The sequence below is a fragment of the Archocentrus centrarchus genome, chromosome 2, assembly GCF_007364275.1.
Source record: "Archocentrus centrarchus isolate MPI-CPG fArcCen1 chromosome 2, fArcCen1, whole genome shotgun sequence".
In the NCBI taxonomy this organism is placed as follows: domain Eukaryota; kingdom Metazoa; phylum Chordata; class Actinopteri; order Cichliformes; family Cichlidae; genus Archocentrus; species Archocentrus centrarchus.
The window spans coordinates 10,407,995-10,427,732 of record NC_044347.1 but is presented as its reverse complement, the minus strand read 5'-3'; the positions used below and the strand labels follow the sequence as shown (position 1 = coordinate 10,427,732).

General features: G+C 38.8%; 1 protein-coding gene and 1 long non-coding RNA gene across 2 annotated transcripts; one reads left to right on the top strand and one right to left on the bottom strand.

The window, feature by feature from the left end:
• Positions 1-289: 289 nt before the first annotated feature.
• LOC115797678 (uncharacterized) lies at positions 290-6,248 on the bottom strand. The gene is made up of 3 exons (XR_004021449.1): positions 6,035-6,248; positions 5,711-5,815; positions 290-1,357 (listed from the first exon to the last, which is right to left on the bottom strand). It is a non-coding gene; the product is annotated as an uncharacterized LOC115797678 (long non-coding RNA).
• A 4,777-nt stretch (positions 6,249-11,025) lies between these two features.
• Positions 11,026-17,763, top strand: LOC115795948 (uncharacterized). The gene is made up of 6 exons (XM_030752106.1): positions 11,026-11,135; positions 11,249-11,333; positions 11,474-11,624; positions 11,709-11,848; positions 16,955-17,549; positions 17,630-17,763. Exons 3-6 carry the CDS (start codon positions 11,567-11,569, stop codon positions 17,668-17,670), a joined length of 834 nt encoding a protein of 277 aa, XP_030607966.1. The 5' UTR covers positions 11,026-11,135; positions 11,249-11,333; positions 11,474-11,566; the 3' UTR covers positions 17,671-17,763.
• Positions 17,764-19,738: the final 1,975 nt, after the last annotated feature.

Genomic DNA, 19,738 nt, shown 5'->3' with positions numbered 1-19,738 from the left:
AAGAACCTGCCTGAAGCCCAGCACTGTAGTTGCTTGTAGCTACTGTAGCTTTTATTTCTAAATAAGAATGAATATGAATAAATAAAAATGAATAAATAAAATGTCCGTTGTGTCATGAGCAGTTACAAACCAAGTAACACAATCACATTCACATCACAACCCTCTCCCCAGTTTATTTCCACTTTCCCTCTTTACCCCAACATTGCATCATAAAGACAGACACCATATTAATTATTTCAGGATTTATTTATTGCCATCATACAATTCATTCATTCATTTATTCTGTTCAAGGCTTCACACACTAAAGCCACTTTGTGATTATAATCACCTGTTTTACAGTTACTGTCCTCTTGATGGCGCAGTAGAGTAAATGAAGCACCAAGAAGCTTCGACCCATGGGTTCGCTGAGTGAATGGAAAGCTTCAAAGCTTCAGCTCGCCATCACTACTATTGGGCCCTCACCAACACACTCTGCCTGTTATGCCACCGTCTGTCAGGAGCATTGACCCAGGCTTACCAAACCTAAGCCCCTCCCCCAGAATAAACCACACGAGAATTCAACAGTTAACTCTTTCAATTAGTGATTTCTCTACCTATGAGCAAACAAACCATCCCAATTACCTCTTCTAAAGCTTTGGCACAAGATCGTAAATACATTAGTTTGTTTACAGTGTATCAAAGACTACTTCACAAGAAAAGAGTGGTAAATTCCCCCTTAATATCTGTGTATCATCTTTAGTCATGCAAGTGTCAAAAAGAGTAACTGAAGACACTTTAATATACTATGGTAAAAAGTTGATTATTGAGAAGAAAAAAAAGAGAAAAGTTTCAATCCTCTTACAGAGTCAGTATTAAGGTAAAATCTTCATCCTCCCACTCTCTATAATCTCATTCTGTCCTTGTTCATTAGATCAAATTACATCAGGAAATACTGGAAGAGGTTCTAATTTTACAGCAGTGACTTTGGAAAACTCGATTACAACTCTTCATTAGCTTTGTGTTCATTTTTCAGCTCTTCGATTGGCACTGGTGCCATCTCCTACTCCATTTATAGCTGTGGCTTTGCCTCCTGTTCCGCTGGCTGCAACTGACTTTGAAACATCTGCCCACGTCACTTCACTTCTAAGCGCCGAAGGGCTTGCAGTGATGTCCATCCTTCCATTTAGTTCACCTGAGCTCGACTGCATCTCATCGTTTCCTCCACCTTCAGGTTCCTTCCCACAGGTTTCTTGAGCTGAACTTTTCCCTCCTTCATTCACCGTCACGGAAGCAACGTTAGGAAGTTTAAGTCCCAGCTCTTTTGCCACTGCAGCCTTTAGGTTCCAGGTGTTTCTGCTTGTTCTCCTGGAACCTATCACTGTGAAAACACAATCACATCATAAGTGGGCTTCTACATCAGAAAAATATTGAAATAGGCTAAATACAATGCCACAGGATTTAAAAACACCTCAGTTTGGTTTCACGTACACAAATATGAAAATTAAAATTCTCTAAAAACTAGTGTCTAAGTTTAATGTATTTAAAAATCAAAAACACATTTGGTTTCATTGGGTGGTTATTATTCAGATGTTCAAAAACATATTGAGCTTTCTAAAATTGAACAGATTCTTCTTAGATTAATTTGTGAGGTGGTTTTTTTTTTGTTGTTGTTTTGTTTTGGTGGTTTTTTTCCAAGAGAAATGGCACAAAGCTATCCAGCAGAACACACACACCAGAAGAAATGTACAGAAATGCCAGGTTTAGAAACAGTGTTCCTATTACAGAGTTTATCCATTTTAGTTTAATGTCTATACCAGATAAGTTAGGAACTGTAATTGAAAAACCACTGTACTGGTGTACAAACAATCAAGATGTGATTGAAACACAGACTTAAATTCAAGGCGTTTCAGAGGCTCAAAAGTAATTGGACAAACTAAGAATTTTAAATACAAGTATTGTTTTTAAAACTTTTAAAACACCCCAAAGACGTGTGCTCAGGGTGAACCTGCTGTCATCTGTGAAAAGCATGGGGCACCAGCGATAGACCTGCCAATTCTCGTATTCAATGGCAAATGTCAATCAGCCTCCACAGCAGTGAGGACAGACACTAGAGGATGTCGGACCCTCAGGCCACCCTCATGAAGTCTGTTTGATTGTTTGGTCAGAGATTTTCATACCAGTGGCCTGCTGGAGGTCATTTTGTAGCTCTGGCAGTGCTCATCCTGTTCCTCCTTGCACAAAGGAGCAGATACCGATTCTGCTGATGGATTAAGGACCTTCTATAGCCCTGTCCAGCTCTCCTAGAGCTCTCCTGTCCTCTAGAATCTCCTCCATGCTCTTGAGACTGTGCTGGGAGACATATTGATGTGCCATCTTGGAGGAGTTGGACTGCCTGTGCAACCTCTGTAGGGTCCAGGTATTGCTTCATGCTACAAGTGACACTGACCCTAGCCAAATGCAAAACTAGTGGAAAAAAACACCAAATAAAAACAGAAAAGATGAGGAAGGAATAAATGTCAGTGGCATCCACCTGTAAAACCATCCCCATTTTGAGGATTGTCTCATTGTAGCCTCTAGTGCACCTACTGTTAATTTCATTAAACACCAAAGCAGCTGTAACTGACTAACAACCCCCTCTGCTAATGAACTGACCAGATCAATAACCCAGATGTTTGACTTGAAGCTTTACTTTTTTTTTCTTTGTTCCTTTCATTATTGTGAACAGTGCATTTATTCCACTTAACCAAAAGAATATACAATTACACCTGGATTAAACTATGTTACTATTATATTACTATTATATTACGTTCAATATTACTATTGAACGTGCTTAAAGTATTAAAGTAAGTAATAAGTATAAAAGTAGTAAAGAAAATACATAGTAAAAAAGTAATAAAGTAATCAACTAATAAAGTAATCAAGTATTAAAATAAGCATTAAAGTCTTATATTAAAAAAGTGCAAAAGCAATAAAGTGTTGAAGTAATAAAGTACATGGTAAAGAAAGTATTAAAGTAAGCAGGAAAGTATTAAAATGATAAAGTAATCAAGTATTAAAATAAGCATTAAAGGAATAAAGTAAGCAGTAAAGAAATTATTACAATAAGCATTACGTATTAAAGTGTTAAAGTAATAAAGTGTTAAAGTAATCAAGTAATCAAGTGTTAAAATAAGCATTAAAGTCTTATACTAAAAAAGTGCTAAAGGAATAAAGTGTTAAAGTAATCAAGTATTAAAATAGGCATTAAAGTATTAAGGTAATAAAGTGCTAAAGTAAGTAGTAAAGAAAGCATCAAACTATTAAAGTAAGTATTAAAGTAAGCAGTATCAAAGTAAAAGTGTTAAAGTAATTAAGTATTAAAAAAGCATTAAAGTATTAAAGTAATAAAGTGATAAAGGAATAAAATATTCAAAAATACTCGATTACCTTCAAAAATACTCGATTACTTTCAAAAATACTCGATTACTTGCAAAAATACTCGATTACTTGCAAAAATACTCGATTACCCCAGACAATACTCGATTACTTGCAAAAATACTCGATTACTTTCTAAAGTACTCGATTACTTTCTAAAGTACTCGATTACATTCATACTTTTAATACTTATTTTATATAGTATTAAAGTATTGAAGTATTAAAGTAAAAAAAGTATTAAAGTCTTGAAGCATTAAAGTATTAAGTATTAAAGCATTAAAGAATTAGGTATTTAGTATTAAGTATTAAAAAAGCATTAAAGTATTAAAGTAATAAAGTGATAAAGGAATAAAATATTCAAAAATACTCGATTACTTGCAAAAATACTCGATTACTCGTAAAAATACTCGATTACTCGCAAAAATACTCGATTACTTTCAAAAGTACTCGATTACTTTCAAAAGTACTCGATTACTTTCTAAAGTACTCGATTACTTTCATACTTTTAATACTTATTTTATATAGTATGAAAGTATTGAAGTATTAAAGTAAAAAAAGTATTAAAGTCTTGAAGCATTAAAGTATTAAGTATTAAAGCATTAAAGTATAATTATTAAAGCATTAAAGAATTAGGTATTTAGTATTTATTAAAAAAGCATTAAAGTATTAAAGTAATAAAGTGATAAAGGAATAAAATATTCAAAAATACTCGATTACTTTCAAAAATACTCGATTACTTTCAAAAATACTCGATTACTTGCAAAAATACTCGATTACCTCAGACAATACTCGATTACCTCAGACAATACTCGATTACTCGCAAAAATACTCGATTACCTCAGACAATACTCGATTACCTCAGACAATACTCGATTACCTCAGACAATACTCGATTACTTGCAAAAATACTCGATTACTTGCAAAAATACTCGATTACTCGCAAAAATACTCGATTACTCGCAAAAATACTCGATTACTCGTAAAACATACTCGATTACTTGCAAAATACTCGATTACTTGCAAAAATACTCGATTACTCGCAAAAATACTCGATTACTTGCAAAAATACTCGATTACTTGCAAAATACTCGATTACTCGCAAAAATACTCGATTACTTCGCAAAAAATACTCGATTACTTGCAAAATACTCGATTACTCGCAAAAATACTCGTTTACTCGCAAAAATACTCGATTACTCGCAAAAATACTCGATTACTCGCAAAAATACTCGATTACTTGCAAAAATACTCGATTACTAGCAAAAATACTCGATTACTTGCAAAAATACTCGTTACTTCAAAATACTCGATTACTTCCAAAAATACTCGATTACTCGCAAAAATACTCGATTACTCGTAAAAATACTCGATTACTCGTAAAAATACTCGATTACTTTCAAAAATACTCGATTACTTGCAAAAATACTCGATTACTTTCAAAAATACTCCATCACTCTTAAAATACTCCATTACTCGCAAAAAATACTCGATTACTTTCAAAAATACTCGATTACTCGCAAAAATACTCGATTACTTTCAAAAATACTCGATTACTTCAAAAAATACTCGATTACTTGCAAAAATACTCGATTACTCGCAAAAATACTCGATTACTCGCAAAAATACTCGATTACTCGTAAAATACTCGATTACTCGTAAAAATACTCGATTACTTTCAAAATACTCGATTACTTGCAAAATACTCGATACTTTCAAAAATACTCCATCACTCGTAAAATACTCCATTACTCGCAAAAATACTCGATATTTCAAAAATACTCGATTACTCGAAAAATACTCGATTACTTTCAAAAATACTCGATTACTTGCAAAAATACTCGATTACTTGCAAAAATACTCGATTACTCGCAAAAATACTCGATTACTTGCAAAAATACTCGATTACTAGAAAAAATACTCGATTACTTGCAAAAATACTCGATTACTTTCAAAAGTACTCGATTACTTTCTAAAGTGCTCGATTACTTTAAAAAAATACTCGATTACATTCATACTTTTAATACTTATTTTATATAGTATGAAAGTATTGAAGTATTAAAGTAAAAAAAGTATTAAAGTCTTGAAGCATTAAAGTATTAAGTATTAAAGCATTAAAGAATTAGGTATTTAAGTATTAAGTGTTAAAGTAATAAAGTAGTAAAGAAAGCATTAAACTATTAAAGTAAGTAATCAGTTAAGTATTACAGTAATCAAGTACTGCATGCATGTCTAAAAAAGGTTCAGTTTCCCCTCAAAGCTATGTTATAATGTTTCTAGCTCACAGAGTCACTGAAGGGTTGCTGAGTGTTCAGCCTACCTCAGCTGTCTTCTCCTGGAGGAAAGCCACCTTGGCCAGCAAGCTGTGGCAATAACCCGCCTCAGGGTGAAGATCATCACATCTTATGGGCCTGATTCAGCAGACCTGCAATCATAATCACACAAATTAAATGTTTATTTTTCAAATCAATTCACATTGCTAAAAATCACTAGCAATCTGGAGCAGCTAGTCTGGTGGCCTACCCTTCAATTTATTTTCAGGAGCTAATTCTGCATCTTCAAGTACATAATATGTCTTACACTTGGACGGACTCATTTAAACAGGCCAATTTAATACTAAATTCATATTTGGGGTGTCTGTTACCTGTACGCCAGTCTTTGAACAGAACTCTCTGAGCAAGGAGAGTTTCTGGAGGCCGCAGAGCTCCACCAGGTGGTTTGGACCAGAGCTGTTCCACAAAAAAAAAAAAAAAGGGGGAAAGGAAGGGGTTGTCCTTATATCGACCCTCTAAAACTGTTCAAAATAACTCAAAAATTAACTAAACCAAAGGCTAGGCCCATGGCTATTGGGTCCTCACAAACACACTAGGCCTCTCTCACTGTCAGGAGCATTGACCCAGGCTTATAAAACCTAAGCCCCTCCCTCAGAATAAACCACATGAGAATTCACCAATTAACTCTTTCAATTAGTGATTTTTCTACTTACGAGCAAACAAACCATCCCAATCACCTCTTCCAAAGCTTTAAATACATTAGTTTGTTTACAGTGTATCAAAGACTACTTCACAAAAAAAGAGTGGTAAATTCCCCCTCTGCATTCTTACTCACATATTGAGCTCCAAATCTCCCCTCACTATAAAAAGATTTGGAACCTTCCACTAGTGATGGTACGATGAGGCCCCGTTTAACAGCTCATTCAGCAGTGCTGACATCTGCTGGACGTTTGACGTACAGCATTCCTGCTGTTCTGGTGGCTGCTGGATCTTTTAGCATAATTATGCAATTCTGTCCAAAGCTCCACTTGCGGTATTGTAAAGCAAGATGAAATAAATCTATGCTGATTGTGGTATATTAATAAAATATAAGATAAGATAAAACTTTAATGATCCCATGATGGGGACATTTGCATTACAGCAGCTAAGGTACAGGAGAAGGCTGAAATTAAATAGCAAACACTATCTAAAAATATATATATATCAATACACATACACTTTAAAACACTGTATACAGTATAGTATAGAGACAGTGTGTGGTGTGTTTGTGGATAAACAGTTACAGGAAGTGCTTGGGTGGAGGTGGAGGTCCTTTATTAATTTTTATTCATGAATAAAAAAGGCGATACATTTTCGGTATAACGTCCACAGCCGTGGAAAACACTCTCACAGAAGACTGAAGAAACAGGGGTGCAGAAACTGAAGTTCTAATGTGTACAGGATCCAGGTGATTCTGATTATGCTGCTATAACAGCGGATCAGACTCAGGTCACCCAGAACACTTCCTATATTTCCCACGTCTTTGTCAGCAACTCCACATAATGAAGCAGTCACATGATTTCAGAAAACGGGACACAGGCTTCATTTGGACACGTCCCCTTTTGCTCAGCGCAGGCCTCTGGGCTTCAGTACAAGACATAACATCATTAGTGGAGAGTTTGCTGCTGTCCTGTGAATTGTGTAATTAAGATGCAGTTGAATATGTGGTTCTATTTTCTGTCTCTTGCTGCAGGCCAGGGCCTACCACATGCTGCAGCCTAAAGGCACAGTTTGCAAGCTGAGACTGAGGTGAATGCTTCATACATCCAGGTGGGTCTGCGAGGACGACTGCTACTTCCTGTCGAAGTAGTCACTGTGTGTAGTGTAGCTGATTGTGGCACTGTTGGCCCTGGCCTTTGTGTCTTTTATTCCTTTTACATGTTGGGACACTGGACTGTTTTATTCCTAAACTTTTATGTGATGCATATTGCAGCTGGGATTGTTTCCCACTGATCTGTGACCTGACTAATAAATATCTTTATTAGTCAGGTCACAGATCAGTGGGAATATCTTAGAATTTTACTGGTTGTCATTGTTTGCCCACGACTGAGGCTGTTTTTTAGTCCAAGAATCTGTGTGTTACACATCAACTTAAGTTAAGGCTGGGCTGCACTGTTGTGCAGTACCAATATCTACCACTAGATGATGCAGTGGATCAGTGTAATCTTTCAGCAAAAATCCCAGACAGAAGGCAATAAGCTTCTTGAGGAAATGAGGGTAGATTAAAATATATGAAAAAAAAAGTTAAACAGGAGCACCAAAATGATAAAATGCTGCCCCCTTGTGGTTTAGTTAAATTCTGCAGAGGGTAATTATAAGAGGGACCTTTAAAGCACAACAGAGTCTGCAGAACAATTTTCTAACATGTTTGTGTGGCAATGGGAATATCCAAGAAACGCACACATGCACAATAAATCACTTCAGACTGACAGACACAGATTCACTCGCTTACTTTGACTTGACTTTGAATTATTTTGGAAATTTTTTTTGATCAATTCAAATGAAAAATCCAGAAGAAAAATCCAGTTGTTCCAAACAATCCCTGCAGCCAAAACAGAAAAATGATTAACACCAGTTTGTCCGTTTGCACTAAACCTGTTCCCATATTCTGGACTTTAACCAGCAAACATTCAGTGCATTTCACATGACCTGAATGGCGAGAAAAGCCTGATATATGATAGTTCCTGAATAATGCTCTCACAATAGCATCTGAACTATATGGCACTTAAGGCATGGTGGTGATATCATAGGCAACTCACAGTGCTCCTTCAGTGCAGTAAAGTTTGTTCTACATTCAAGCAAAGTGGAAGCACTTAGAGTGGACCTGTGAGCTGATGTTTGGGGGTTAAAATAGTTCAAATTAAAAGGAAGCCTAACCCTTTAACTGAAGCTATTTTTTAATTTGAGCCGCACATCAGCTAAAATAATAAAGACAAACAAACAAAGGCAGTTTAGTGTCCAGAGGATTGTGTGTTTACAGTAATAAATGCAACACAGTCAGTTATGACTATCACATTAATAGAGCAGTACTGAACATCTAAAGTGAAAACAATGCATAACATAACAAAACATAATAAACATATAAAGATAAATACATTAAAAACATGGACATAAAGGTGGAGCCACAAATGTCTTAATAAACATTTCAAAAGTTTTACAACCCTCCCAAACATTAAAATATTCATACAAACGTGCTGGATTTAATAAATATTTTCACCCCTGGAGATTTTTTGTTCACTTACAGACGGCCCACAAGTAACTGAGCCATCAGTTTGGCGCCCTCTTGTGGACAGACAGTGAATTCATACTGCGTCCAGCAGCAGCATGAAAATTTCCAGCATAGAGAAAATATCTGTACAAGAGCTCTAAATCCCTTAATGCCAAGTGTAGAATATTTCATACATGGGCTTATGTTAGTTTCTGAGACCTCTACAGCCTAAAAAAACTCACATGTGTAAAATAATTATCTTTTGGCAATTATTTCATGGTTCAGGAATGTAAGAATGCAGAGGGGGAATTTACCACTCTTTTCTTGTGAAGTAGTCTTTGATTCACTGTAAACAAACTAATGTATTGACGATCTTGTGCCAAAGCTTTAGAAGAGGTGATTGGGATGGTTTTTTTGCTCGTAGGTAGAGAAATGACTAATTGAAAGAGTTAATTGGTGAATTCTCATGTGGTTTATTCTGGGGGAGGGGCTTAGGTTTTATAGGCCCGGGTCAATGCTCCTGACAGTGAGAGAGGGTGGCATAACAGGCCTAGTGTGTTGGTGAGGGCCCAATATGGGCCTAGCCTTTGGGTTTCTTTGGTTTAGTTAATTTTTGAGTTCTTCTGAACAGTTTTAAGTTTGTTTTTGTTTGGTCATATCACCAGCCTGACCTGCCTTGTAAACAGCACTTGTAAATAAATTGCACATCGGATGAAGAGAATTCAGGCCTCCAAGCAGGGGCGGGGTGGCCATCGGGAGGTTCGGGAGGTTTCCCGAACGGCCGGTCGTTTCCAGGCCGAACTGGCCGGTGATCAGAATTATTTATTTATTTATTTATTTTTAACCCAGTTAAGCTCAGCAGTGCTCGCGCGGCCGCAAGTGCAGACAGTGATGGTCGGCTCTAAGAGCTGGCTCTTTTTTCATCAGGAGGGGCTACTATATTTTCGTCATAGTTTTCGTTAATGGCCCTTTTTTTCATGACGAAAAGGAGACGATAACTAAATAAAAACTACCCAAAACGATATAACCGATGACGAAATCAATTGACACTTTTGTCAACGAATGAAAACGAGACGAAAATGCTTGATGTGTAAACTATGTAGGGCGACTATCTCGGGTAAAAACACGACAAATCTTAAGTGACTTCCGCGAACCAGTCACCCAGATCTCCATGCAAAGGTCAGCATTTTAATGTCATGCAGGGTAAAGTGTTTTTCCCAGTTTAGCGTTTGTGTTTAGAGAAAATCTCCACACCGCGGTGGATTAGCCTTTCCTAATCTTAGTCCTGAACACTGCCCTGTACCTTTCAGAGCGTCCTGCTGTAAAACGCTCGTATTATCTCAGTAAGGTGGTGTTAATGATCAGGTGTGTGGGAAGCAGGTGAAACGCTAATGTTAACATTATTAATAATATTGCATAACTTTTAATAAATGTTTAATTTAATGTAAGTGTGTATAATGACTAATTCAAGGGAACTGAAGAAAAAGCATTTAAATTTTACACCCTTTATATTTTAGTCGACTAAATCGACTGTAGATTTAGTCGACTATATTCTTACGATATTTCGTCGACTAAAACTAAAACTATTCACATGACTAAGTTATGACTAAAACAAAATTACATTTTTGTCAAAAGACAAAAATGTAAACTAAATCAAAATTTGCTGTCAAAATTAACACTGCAGCCCAGCCAGCACATTATTAGGAGAGGTGAAGAGTGAGACACCAGCTAAGGGGAGGGGGGTTTAACTTTTTCCCCCTTTTGCTGCTCCGTTGTACGATTGGATAAAAGGCCTTTCCAAACCAAGCTCCCGGGCTGAATTTAAACCTTAGCCCGCCCCTGCCTCCAAGTGTGTTTCCTCACAGCTGTGGCATTACTACAGTAACCAAACACATTTAACCAAAAACATGAGGTCCTTTATTAAACTGGAGAAGAGGAGAGTAATAAAAGCTGTGAAGAGGATGAGAACAAGAAGGGATGTATACAAGAAGGTTGGAGCTTCCCTCATGGCCTCTGTAGATTGAGGCCAGAGCTGGTTCAGGCCTTCACCCAGCTGCCTACTGGTCCCCCACTTCTCACCCACTTCTGTAGGAGAGGAGACGAAGAAGTAGTCAAGACGGCGTGGCCGAGGGTCTGGGGCATCTGAAAGCGCTCACAGGGGCTGAGCTGTGGAATCTGGTCTGCCAGGATGCTGCTGAAACCTAGAACGTCTCTGACAGCCTGGGGTGAGGACATGGCTTTTGTTGGTTCTCACCATGTTTATGTAATAGAGGGTCGATATAAGGACAACCCCTTCCTTTGCCCCTTTTTTTTTTTTTTTTTTTTTTTTGTGGAACAGCTCTGGTCCAAACCACCTGGTGGAGCTCTGCGGCCTCCAGAAACTCTCCTTGCTCAGAGAGTTCTGTTTAAAGACTGGCGTACAGGTAACAGACACCCCAAATATGCATTTAGTATTAAATTGGCCTGTTTAAATGAGTCCGTCCAAGTGTAAGACATATTATGTAGTTTAAGTTGCAGAATTAGCTCTTGAAAAAGCACTTTTTAAATCCTGTGTCCACACTAGTTGAGACTGAGAGACTATTACTTTGACAACCAAAGCAAAGTTCCTGTTGATCCAGATGACATCCTCAACATTCTCCCTGTTAAGTATGTTCACATGCCAACTGTGAATGCCTCAAAAGCATATCACGCTGCACAGACCTCTATTGAGAAGGGTAGGTCACCAGACTGCTAGTGATTTTTAGCAGTGTGAATTGATTTGAAAAATAAACATTTAATTTGTGTGATTCTGATTGCAGGTCTGCTGGATCAGGCCCATGAGCAGCTAAAAGAAGCAGTCTACCTGTATGGTAGGGTGTGTGATGATCTTCACCCTGGGGCGGGTTATTGCCACAGCTTGCTGGCCAAGGTGGCTTTGCTCCAGGAGAAGACAGCTGAGGTAGGCTGAGCACTCAGCAACCCTTCAGTGACTCTGTGAGCTAGAAACATTATAACATAGCTTTGAGGGGAAACTGAACCTTTTTTAGACATGCATACAGTACTTGATTACTGTAATACTTAACTGATTACTTACTTTAATAGTTTAATGGTAACCTCTGCACTCACAGAGAAATCAGAATCAGTTCTTCCTTAAGAAGAGTTCCAGTGATGTAGAAGAAATAAAGTTCTATATGAGGCTGATGATTCACACACTAACATGGAAGCAATGAGCTGCTGGAAGCTTCTTCCTGTCACTGGCTCAGCTGAGGAATCACCAGATCACCATCACACAGACGGATGGACGAGTGGACCGACACTCAGCATCATCCCAGCACTTTTTATCTCTACATCAAACATCGGCATCTATGTTTTCCACTTCTTTCATGTCTTTAATCAGCAAATATAGATGTGCTCTTTGACCTCAGTGATTCATTAGGATGCAGTGCTGCTCGCCACCATGGTTGTTTGGCTCTCCAGGACAGCAGTTAGAAAAAGGCGTAAATGTGCCGTCACTCCAGAACCAAGAACCTTCCTGGAAACATCAGAAAATCATGATGTCACAATTTGATGAAAGAGCTTTTGAAGTAGTTGTCAGGTTCTAGCTGACATTTATAGCTCTGCTGCCTCAGAGCCTCCGATCCATGTTAATGGAAACCTGTGAGTGTGACTTTTTAGGAGGGTTTGAATTTCAATGGATTCTCCCAAACTGTGTATATGAAGATTAGCTCCCATAGAAAGAGTCAGCAGGACTGATGCAGACCACACACACACACACACACACACACACACACACACACACAGCACAGAGCCTTGGAAGCATTAACAGCTGCAGTCAAACATCTGTATGACCTGGAAGCTGAAAGCACTGAAACTCTTCACTCAGCATTAGATTTGTTCTTGCTCTAAACAAAAACATTGGGCCACACTTCTTAATCTTTGAGTTCAGGTGTGAAGAAGCAGTCACGTGATTTCAGGAAACGGCGCCTCGTTTGGCTTTTATAACGTGAAATTGTGAAAAACGATTCGGACCTCCACACAGACTTGATGTGAAAACGCCCCCTTTGCTCCACACAGACCTCGAGGCTTTAGTATCAGATGGAACATCACTAATGTTTCCCTGTTTGCAGTCTCCAAAGGACGACCGCTCACCTGCATAACTCACCTGCTGAGTCTGCTCCTCTTCATCTACACTCTCTGGTCCAGTGGCGGCTGGCCAGTAGGGGGCGCTTGGGCGCCGCCCCCTTTAAATTGTTTAGATAATAAATGATTTCTGAACTGCAAAATACTTAGAAATGTATTTATTCATACTGTGTGTCCAATAGACATGTTAGAATTTATTAAAATAGTAAATACATAATTCTATTTAATTGCTCACATTGTGCACACTTCCTATCCTATGTGCAGGGCGCCGTTCTAATGAGAGTGTATGTAGGCGCATCAACTTTTGGCAAGTAGGTGATCTGAGGCTGACTTTTAATTGGTTATTTAAGGTTTTCCACAGGGCGCAGCGCTCTGCGTCCCGGACACACCCATTCTGTTGTGTCATTACTGGTAGAGTGTCAGTACTGGCTAATTTTTTTTAAAACATTGTGTGATTGGACAATCCCCGATTCGACTCATTAGCGCAGCTGCAGTTCGTTAGGTCATTCACGTTTACGTTTGCAAAGTGGAGTAGTTTCAAAATGAGAGAAAATTCTGTTTTGTCTTTACAAAAAAATGCTTTTACAAAGCGTTCACTTGAAGAAAAAAACAGGATAAAGGAGCTTGGACCGGATCGTCCCAATTTACAAATTCAGCAGCAGGCAAGTGATCGTGGACGATCCTACACGCGGGCTTTTTCCAGCTCTTCTTATGACAAGCGGAGTTGGCTAGCTGGATGTGATGTAAGCAATGCCTTTTACTGCTTTCCGTGTTTGCTATTTCAAAGTTCTGGCACGGAGGCAATGTGGACAACAACTGGGGTAAGAGACTTAAAACATCTTTCAGAAAAATGCAAACGGCACGAAAACAGCCGCAGCCACCTAGACAATGCAATGAAGCTAAGTTTTTGGGGGAAACTTAGCATTGCTCAACAGCTAGATGAAGGCTACAGGATTGCTGTTAGAAGGCACAATGAAGAGGTGACAAAAAATCGGCACATCCTTTCTAGAATAATAGACTGTGTTAAGTTTTGTGGAGCCTTTGAGCTGGCCTTGTGTGGTCATGACGAAAGTAAGAGCTCTGAAAATCCCGGGATCTTTCGTGGGTTGGTTGATTTTGTTGCTTCTCTTGATGGAGTACTAAAAGAGCACCTTGAGAATGCTACTGTGTTTAAGGGAACTTCGAAAACTGTGCAGAATGAGCTACTGGACTGTATGTTTTCTGTTCTGAAGGAGCATATAATCAAAGAAGCACAGAGCAGTGATTTTCTTTCTATCCAGGCAGACGAGACTGTGGATGTTGCTACGCAGTGCCAGCTTGTGCTTGTACTACGCTATATCGATGCCAAAAACACTGTGCAGGAAAGGTTTTTTGAGTTTATCCCTCTGCAGTCGGCTACAGCTGATTCCATTGCTACAGCCCTAAAAGAACGTCTTGCAACTATTCTTCCTGAGGATCAAAAGGCTAAGCTAATCTGTCAGGCATATGATGGAGCCAGCGTGATGCGAGGTGCCACTGCAGGTGTTCAGAAGAAGATACAAGATGTGTACCCAAATGCCCACTACATCCACTGCTATGCTCATCAGCTCAATCTAATAATGCAACAGGCCACTTCTCACATAACCAAAGTTAGAATTTTTTTTTCTAACCTTAGTGGATTTTCCAGCTTTTTTTCCAGATCATCCAAGCGCACAAGCGTTCTTGATAAAGTTGTGGCCCACAGACTACCAGCATCCAGCAATGTCAGATGGAACTTTCACAGCCGTGCCATCAATACCGTGTTTGAGCACAGAGAGGACCTCATCCGCTGTTTCCAAAGCATACAAGACTCTGGTGACTTTGACCCCATTACCGTCAGAGATGCTGGAGCATTTGCCATGCTACTGGAGGATCAGGATTTTAAGTTCTTTCTGCAACTTTTCCACCATATCATGCCTCATGTGGACCTTCTCTATGCCAAACTCCAGAAGAAGGTCATAGATTCAGTCTGTATCCAGGAGAGCATCCAACAGTTCCAGCAGGACATTCAAAAGATCAGGTAATTGTTTAAATAGCTGATTTTTCTTTTTCTTCTTCTTCTTCTTCATTATTATAATATTGCAAGTATTTCTCTTTGGCAGAAATTCTCTCCACTCCATGGTTGGACAAAGCAGTGTAGGTAGTAGTCAGCCAGTGAAGAAGCGTCGGAAAATCACTGTTACACTGGTTTATAGTAGTGTTATTTAATATATTAGGAAGATGTGCGTTGTAGTTAGAAATACCTTTAGTTGTGTCTATGCTGTGTAGGTATGTTGATGTAATGTTTGTCAGCAAGATATTTTATTATTTAAGTTGTACTGAAGTTTATGGGTAATGGGGAATAAAACATTTGGTTACTGAATTTTGTATAATCTTGTCCCACAAAAATGCTGTAACACATTTCATAACACAGCCTTAAAAAATGGCAGCAAATGTTATTAAAATCAGTAAGTTTATAAATAAAATGTGTTCCTTCTTTCTATGACTTAATAGAAAGGACAAAATAACATTTCATATTTAGAATGAAAAATGTGATTATAAAATCATAATCTTCATGTTTGTCCTTCTCTCTTAAGGTCTGTGATATCATACTGGGACACACCAGGGAGCGCTTTTCTTTCACAAACCACCTTGTTAGTGCCACACTCCTGCAGGGGGACAGATTTGAACAATACAACACAGCATTTCCTGAAGATGCACTGAGCAACACCTTAAAAGCCTATCCAGTGCTCAATCGAGGTAAGCTGAAGACAGAGCTTACTCTCATCTACAGCAAGGAAGAGTTCAAAGCCTGTTGTGGTGCTGTGGGCCTACTCCAGCTGTTTATGGAAAACAATCTAAAAGAAGTCTTTTCAGAAACTGTCACGCTCTTGAAGATCCTCATCACCACACCCATGACCACAGCAGAAGCTGAACGGTGCTTTTCAACTCTGAAAAGAATCAAGACTTTTCTGAGAAACTCAATGACTCAGGACAGGCTGAATGCATTGGCCATGTTGTCAATGGAGAAAAGACTAGTCACAGAGATGACTGACTTTAACAAGAATGTAATTGAGAAATTTGCAGGGCAGAAGGAAAGTAGGGCAAAATTCATGTTCATATAGTGCTATTTTTTAAGATTTGTTTTGTTTGTTTTTCATTTGTTTGTTTGTGTGCGCCCCCCTCAGTTTTTTTAGCACCAGCCGCCACTGCCCAGATATCTGAACTGTTTGAAATGGTTTTATTAAATTTAATAATTGGACTCCTTATTCTGTTTGTTTTGTGTCATTCCTGTTCGATAAACGAACACGCAGAAACCTAAAGGCTTAAGCAGCAGCACACACACTTATTATTTAACTTCCATACTGCAGTTTTTCCCTGTGTGACACAAACAGGGTGGATGGAGCAGCTACAAAGTTCTCTTTTCTTCACCTACTGATCAGGTGGTTGATGAAGGACCTCCAGCTGTTTCCCAGTAAAGGTTTAATGGTGGTTACAGGGGGAAAAGCTTAATTTAGAAAAATATTTCCTTCCACTCCATCTGAGCTCACTATCTCCGGCACCGGCTCCGCCTCTTTGCGCTTGTGCAGACGGACTTTTACGAACTCCTCATCCCCACTCCATTCCAGTAGGTGGCGGTAATACAGCTCTAAGCTAGTTTGGTCAACCGCAAACCCACAAGAAGAAGAAGACAATGGCGAACTGTAATACAGCTAATGTGAGGGAAACGCTCACATTAGGTGGATCGGATCAGATTGCATCTTTTATTTCTTTCCGATATCCGATCCAGTAATTTAGGTCAGGATCAGACCGATACCGATACTGAATATTGGATCGGCGCATCCCTAGTATAAATGGTGCCATTTTATTAAATGTCGCTGCTGCAGTGACACTTGAATTAATCACTTTTTCTTGGCTAATTTTATAGGAGAGGCTGACACAGGTGCAGGAGCCAATGGGCCGGCCATCACTGAAGCTAATCCAAGAAGCGGATACATGTTGGAACAGCACGTACAACATGCTCCAACATGTTTATGACCTCAGAGAACCTCTAGGAGCAGCTTTGGCAGGCCTACATCCTGACATCACCCCACTTTCATCAGAACAATATGACATTATTGCAGACTGTTTAAAAGTGCTGTCCCCATTTAATGATGCCACAGTTGAGCTGTCAGAGGAGAAGAGAGTTTCAGGATCAAAGGTCATTCCCCTTTTATCAATGCTGCACCATGCACTGGAGGAGGAAGACCTGGGAATGGTCCAGACTCCAGAGAGCACAGCAATGGCTGATAGTCTGAGGAGTCAGTTAAGGGAGAAGCTCTCTGCTTTACAACCAATGAGTGTCATGTCACTGGCAACACTGCTTGATCCCAGGTTTAAAAAGATAGGCTTCTTTAGCCCCAATAAAGCAGCAGATGCAGAGAAGAGGCTCATTTCTGAATGTGCTGCTGTCATACGTAACTACGCCTCTTCCTCATCATCACAACCGCACATATCAGAAGCTTCTCAGCCTGTGACTCAAGGTAAATGGATACATTCTAATTATGTCATTGCATTTATGTACTTGTTATGTACCTTGTCACTTACAGCCTGTTTGTCTTAGGTAGCAAACTGTGGCATCGTTTGGACACCACAATCCTGTAGACGAGGACCCAAAATGTCACTGCAGAGGCAACGGTGGAGGTCCAAACCTGGCTGAACCAAACGTTGGCAGATTGGAGAACCCCCTAGATTATTGGGAAGCAAAGATAAAGGATATTTTCTAAAGCAGACGAGATCATCTCTAACAAAAGAACCTGCCTGAAGCCCAGCACTGTAGTTGCTTGTAGCTACTGTAGCTTTTATTTCTAAATAAGAATGAATATGAATAAATAAAAATGAATAAATAAAATGTCCGTTGTGTCATGAGCAGTTACAAACCAAGTAACACAATCACATTCACATCACAACCCTCTCCCCAGTTTATTTCCACTTTCCCTCTTTACCCCAACATTGCATCATAAAGACAGACACCATATTAATTATTTCAGGATTTATTTATTGCCATCATACAATTCATTCATTCATTTATTCTGTTCAAGGCTTCACACACTAAAGCCACTTTGTGATTATAATCACCTGTTTTACAGTTACTGTCCTCTTGATGGCGCAGTAGAGTAAATGAAGCACCAAGAAGCTTCGACCCATGGGTTCGCTGAGTGAATGGAAAGCTTCAAAGCTTCAGCTCGCCATCACTACTATTGGGCCCTCACCAACACACTCTGCCTGTTATGCCACCGTCTGTCAGGAGCATTGACCCAGGCTTACCAAACCTAAGCCCCTCCCCCAGAATAAACCACACGAGAATTCAACAGTTAACTCTTTCAATTAGTGATTTCTCTACCTATGAGCAAACAAACCATCCCAATTACCTCTTCTAAAGCTTTGGCACAAGATCGTAAATACATTAGTTTGTTTACAGTGTATCAAAGACTACTTCACAAGAAAAGAGTGGTAAATTCCCCCTTAATATCTGTGTATCATCTTTAGTCATGCAAGTGTCAAAAAGAGTAACTGAAGACACTTTAATATACTATGGTAAAAAGTTGATTATTGAGAAGAAAAAAAAGAGAAAAGTTTCAATCCTCTTACAGAGTCAGTATTAAGGTAAAATCTTCATCCTCCCACTCTCTATAATCTCATTCTGTCCTTGTTCATTAGATCAAATTACATCAGGAAATACTGGAAGAGGTTCTAATTTTACAGCAGTGACTTTGGAAAACTCGATTACAACTCTTCATTAGCTTTGTGTTCATTTTTCAGCTCTTCGATTGGCACTGGTGCCATCTCCTACTCCATTTATAGCTGTGGCTTTGCCTCCTGTTCCGCTGGCTGCAACTGACTTTGAAACATCTGCCCACGTCACTTCACTTCTAAGCGCCGAAGGGCTTGCAGTGATGTCCATCCTTCCATTTAGTTCACCTGAGCTCGACTGCATCTCATCGTTTCCTCCACCTTCAGGTTCCTTCCCACAGGTTTCTTGAGCTGAACTTTTCCCTCCTTCATTCACCGTCACGGAAGCAACGTTAGGAAGTTTAAGTCCCAGCTCTTTTGCCACTGCAGCCTTTAGGTTCCAGGTGTTTCTGCTTGTTCTCCTGGAACCTATCACTGTGAAAACACAATCACATCATAAGTGGGCTTCTACATCAGAAAAATATTGAAATAGGCTAAATACAATGCCACAGGATTTAAAAACACCTCAGTTTGGTTTCACGTACACAAATATGAAAATTAAAATTCTCTAAAAACTAGTGTCTAAGTTTAATGTATTTAAAAATCAAAAACACATTTGGTTTCATTGGGTGGTTATTATTCAGATGTTCAAAAACATATTGAGCTTTCTAAAATTGAACAGATTCTTCTTAGATTAATTTGTGAGGTGGTTTTTTTTTTGTTGTTGTTTTGTTTTGGTGGTTTTTTTCCAAGAGAAATGGCACAAAGCTATCCAGCAGAACACACACACCAGAAGAAATGTACAGAAATGCCAGGTTTAGAAACAGTGTTCCTATTACAGAGTTTATCCATTTTAGTTTAATGTCTATACCAGATAAGTTAGGAACTGTAATTGAAAAACCACTGTACTGGTGTACAAACAATCAAGATGTGATTGAAACACAGACTTAAATTCAAGGCGTTTCAGAGGCTCAAAAGTAATTGGACAAACTAAGAATTT

Coding starts and splice junctions, on each gene's coding strand:
- LOC115795948 (XM_030752106.1), top strand. CDS start 11,567: ATGCCAACTGTGAATGCCTCAAAAGCATATCACGCTGCACAGACCTCT. Junction 11,625..11,708: donor ACAGACCTCTATTGAGAAGG/GTAGGTCACCAG, acceptor TTCTGATTGCAG/GTCTGCTGGATCAGGCCCAT. Junction 17,550..17,629: donor TTCTCAGCCTGTGACTCAAG/GTAAATGGATAC, acceptor TGTTTGTCTTAG/GTAGCAAACTGTGGCATCGT.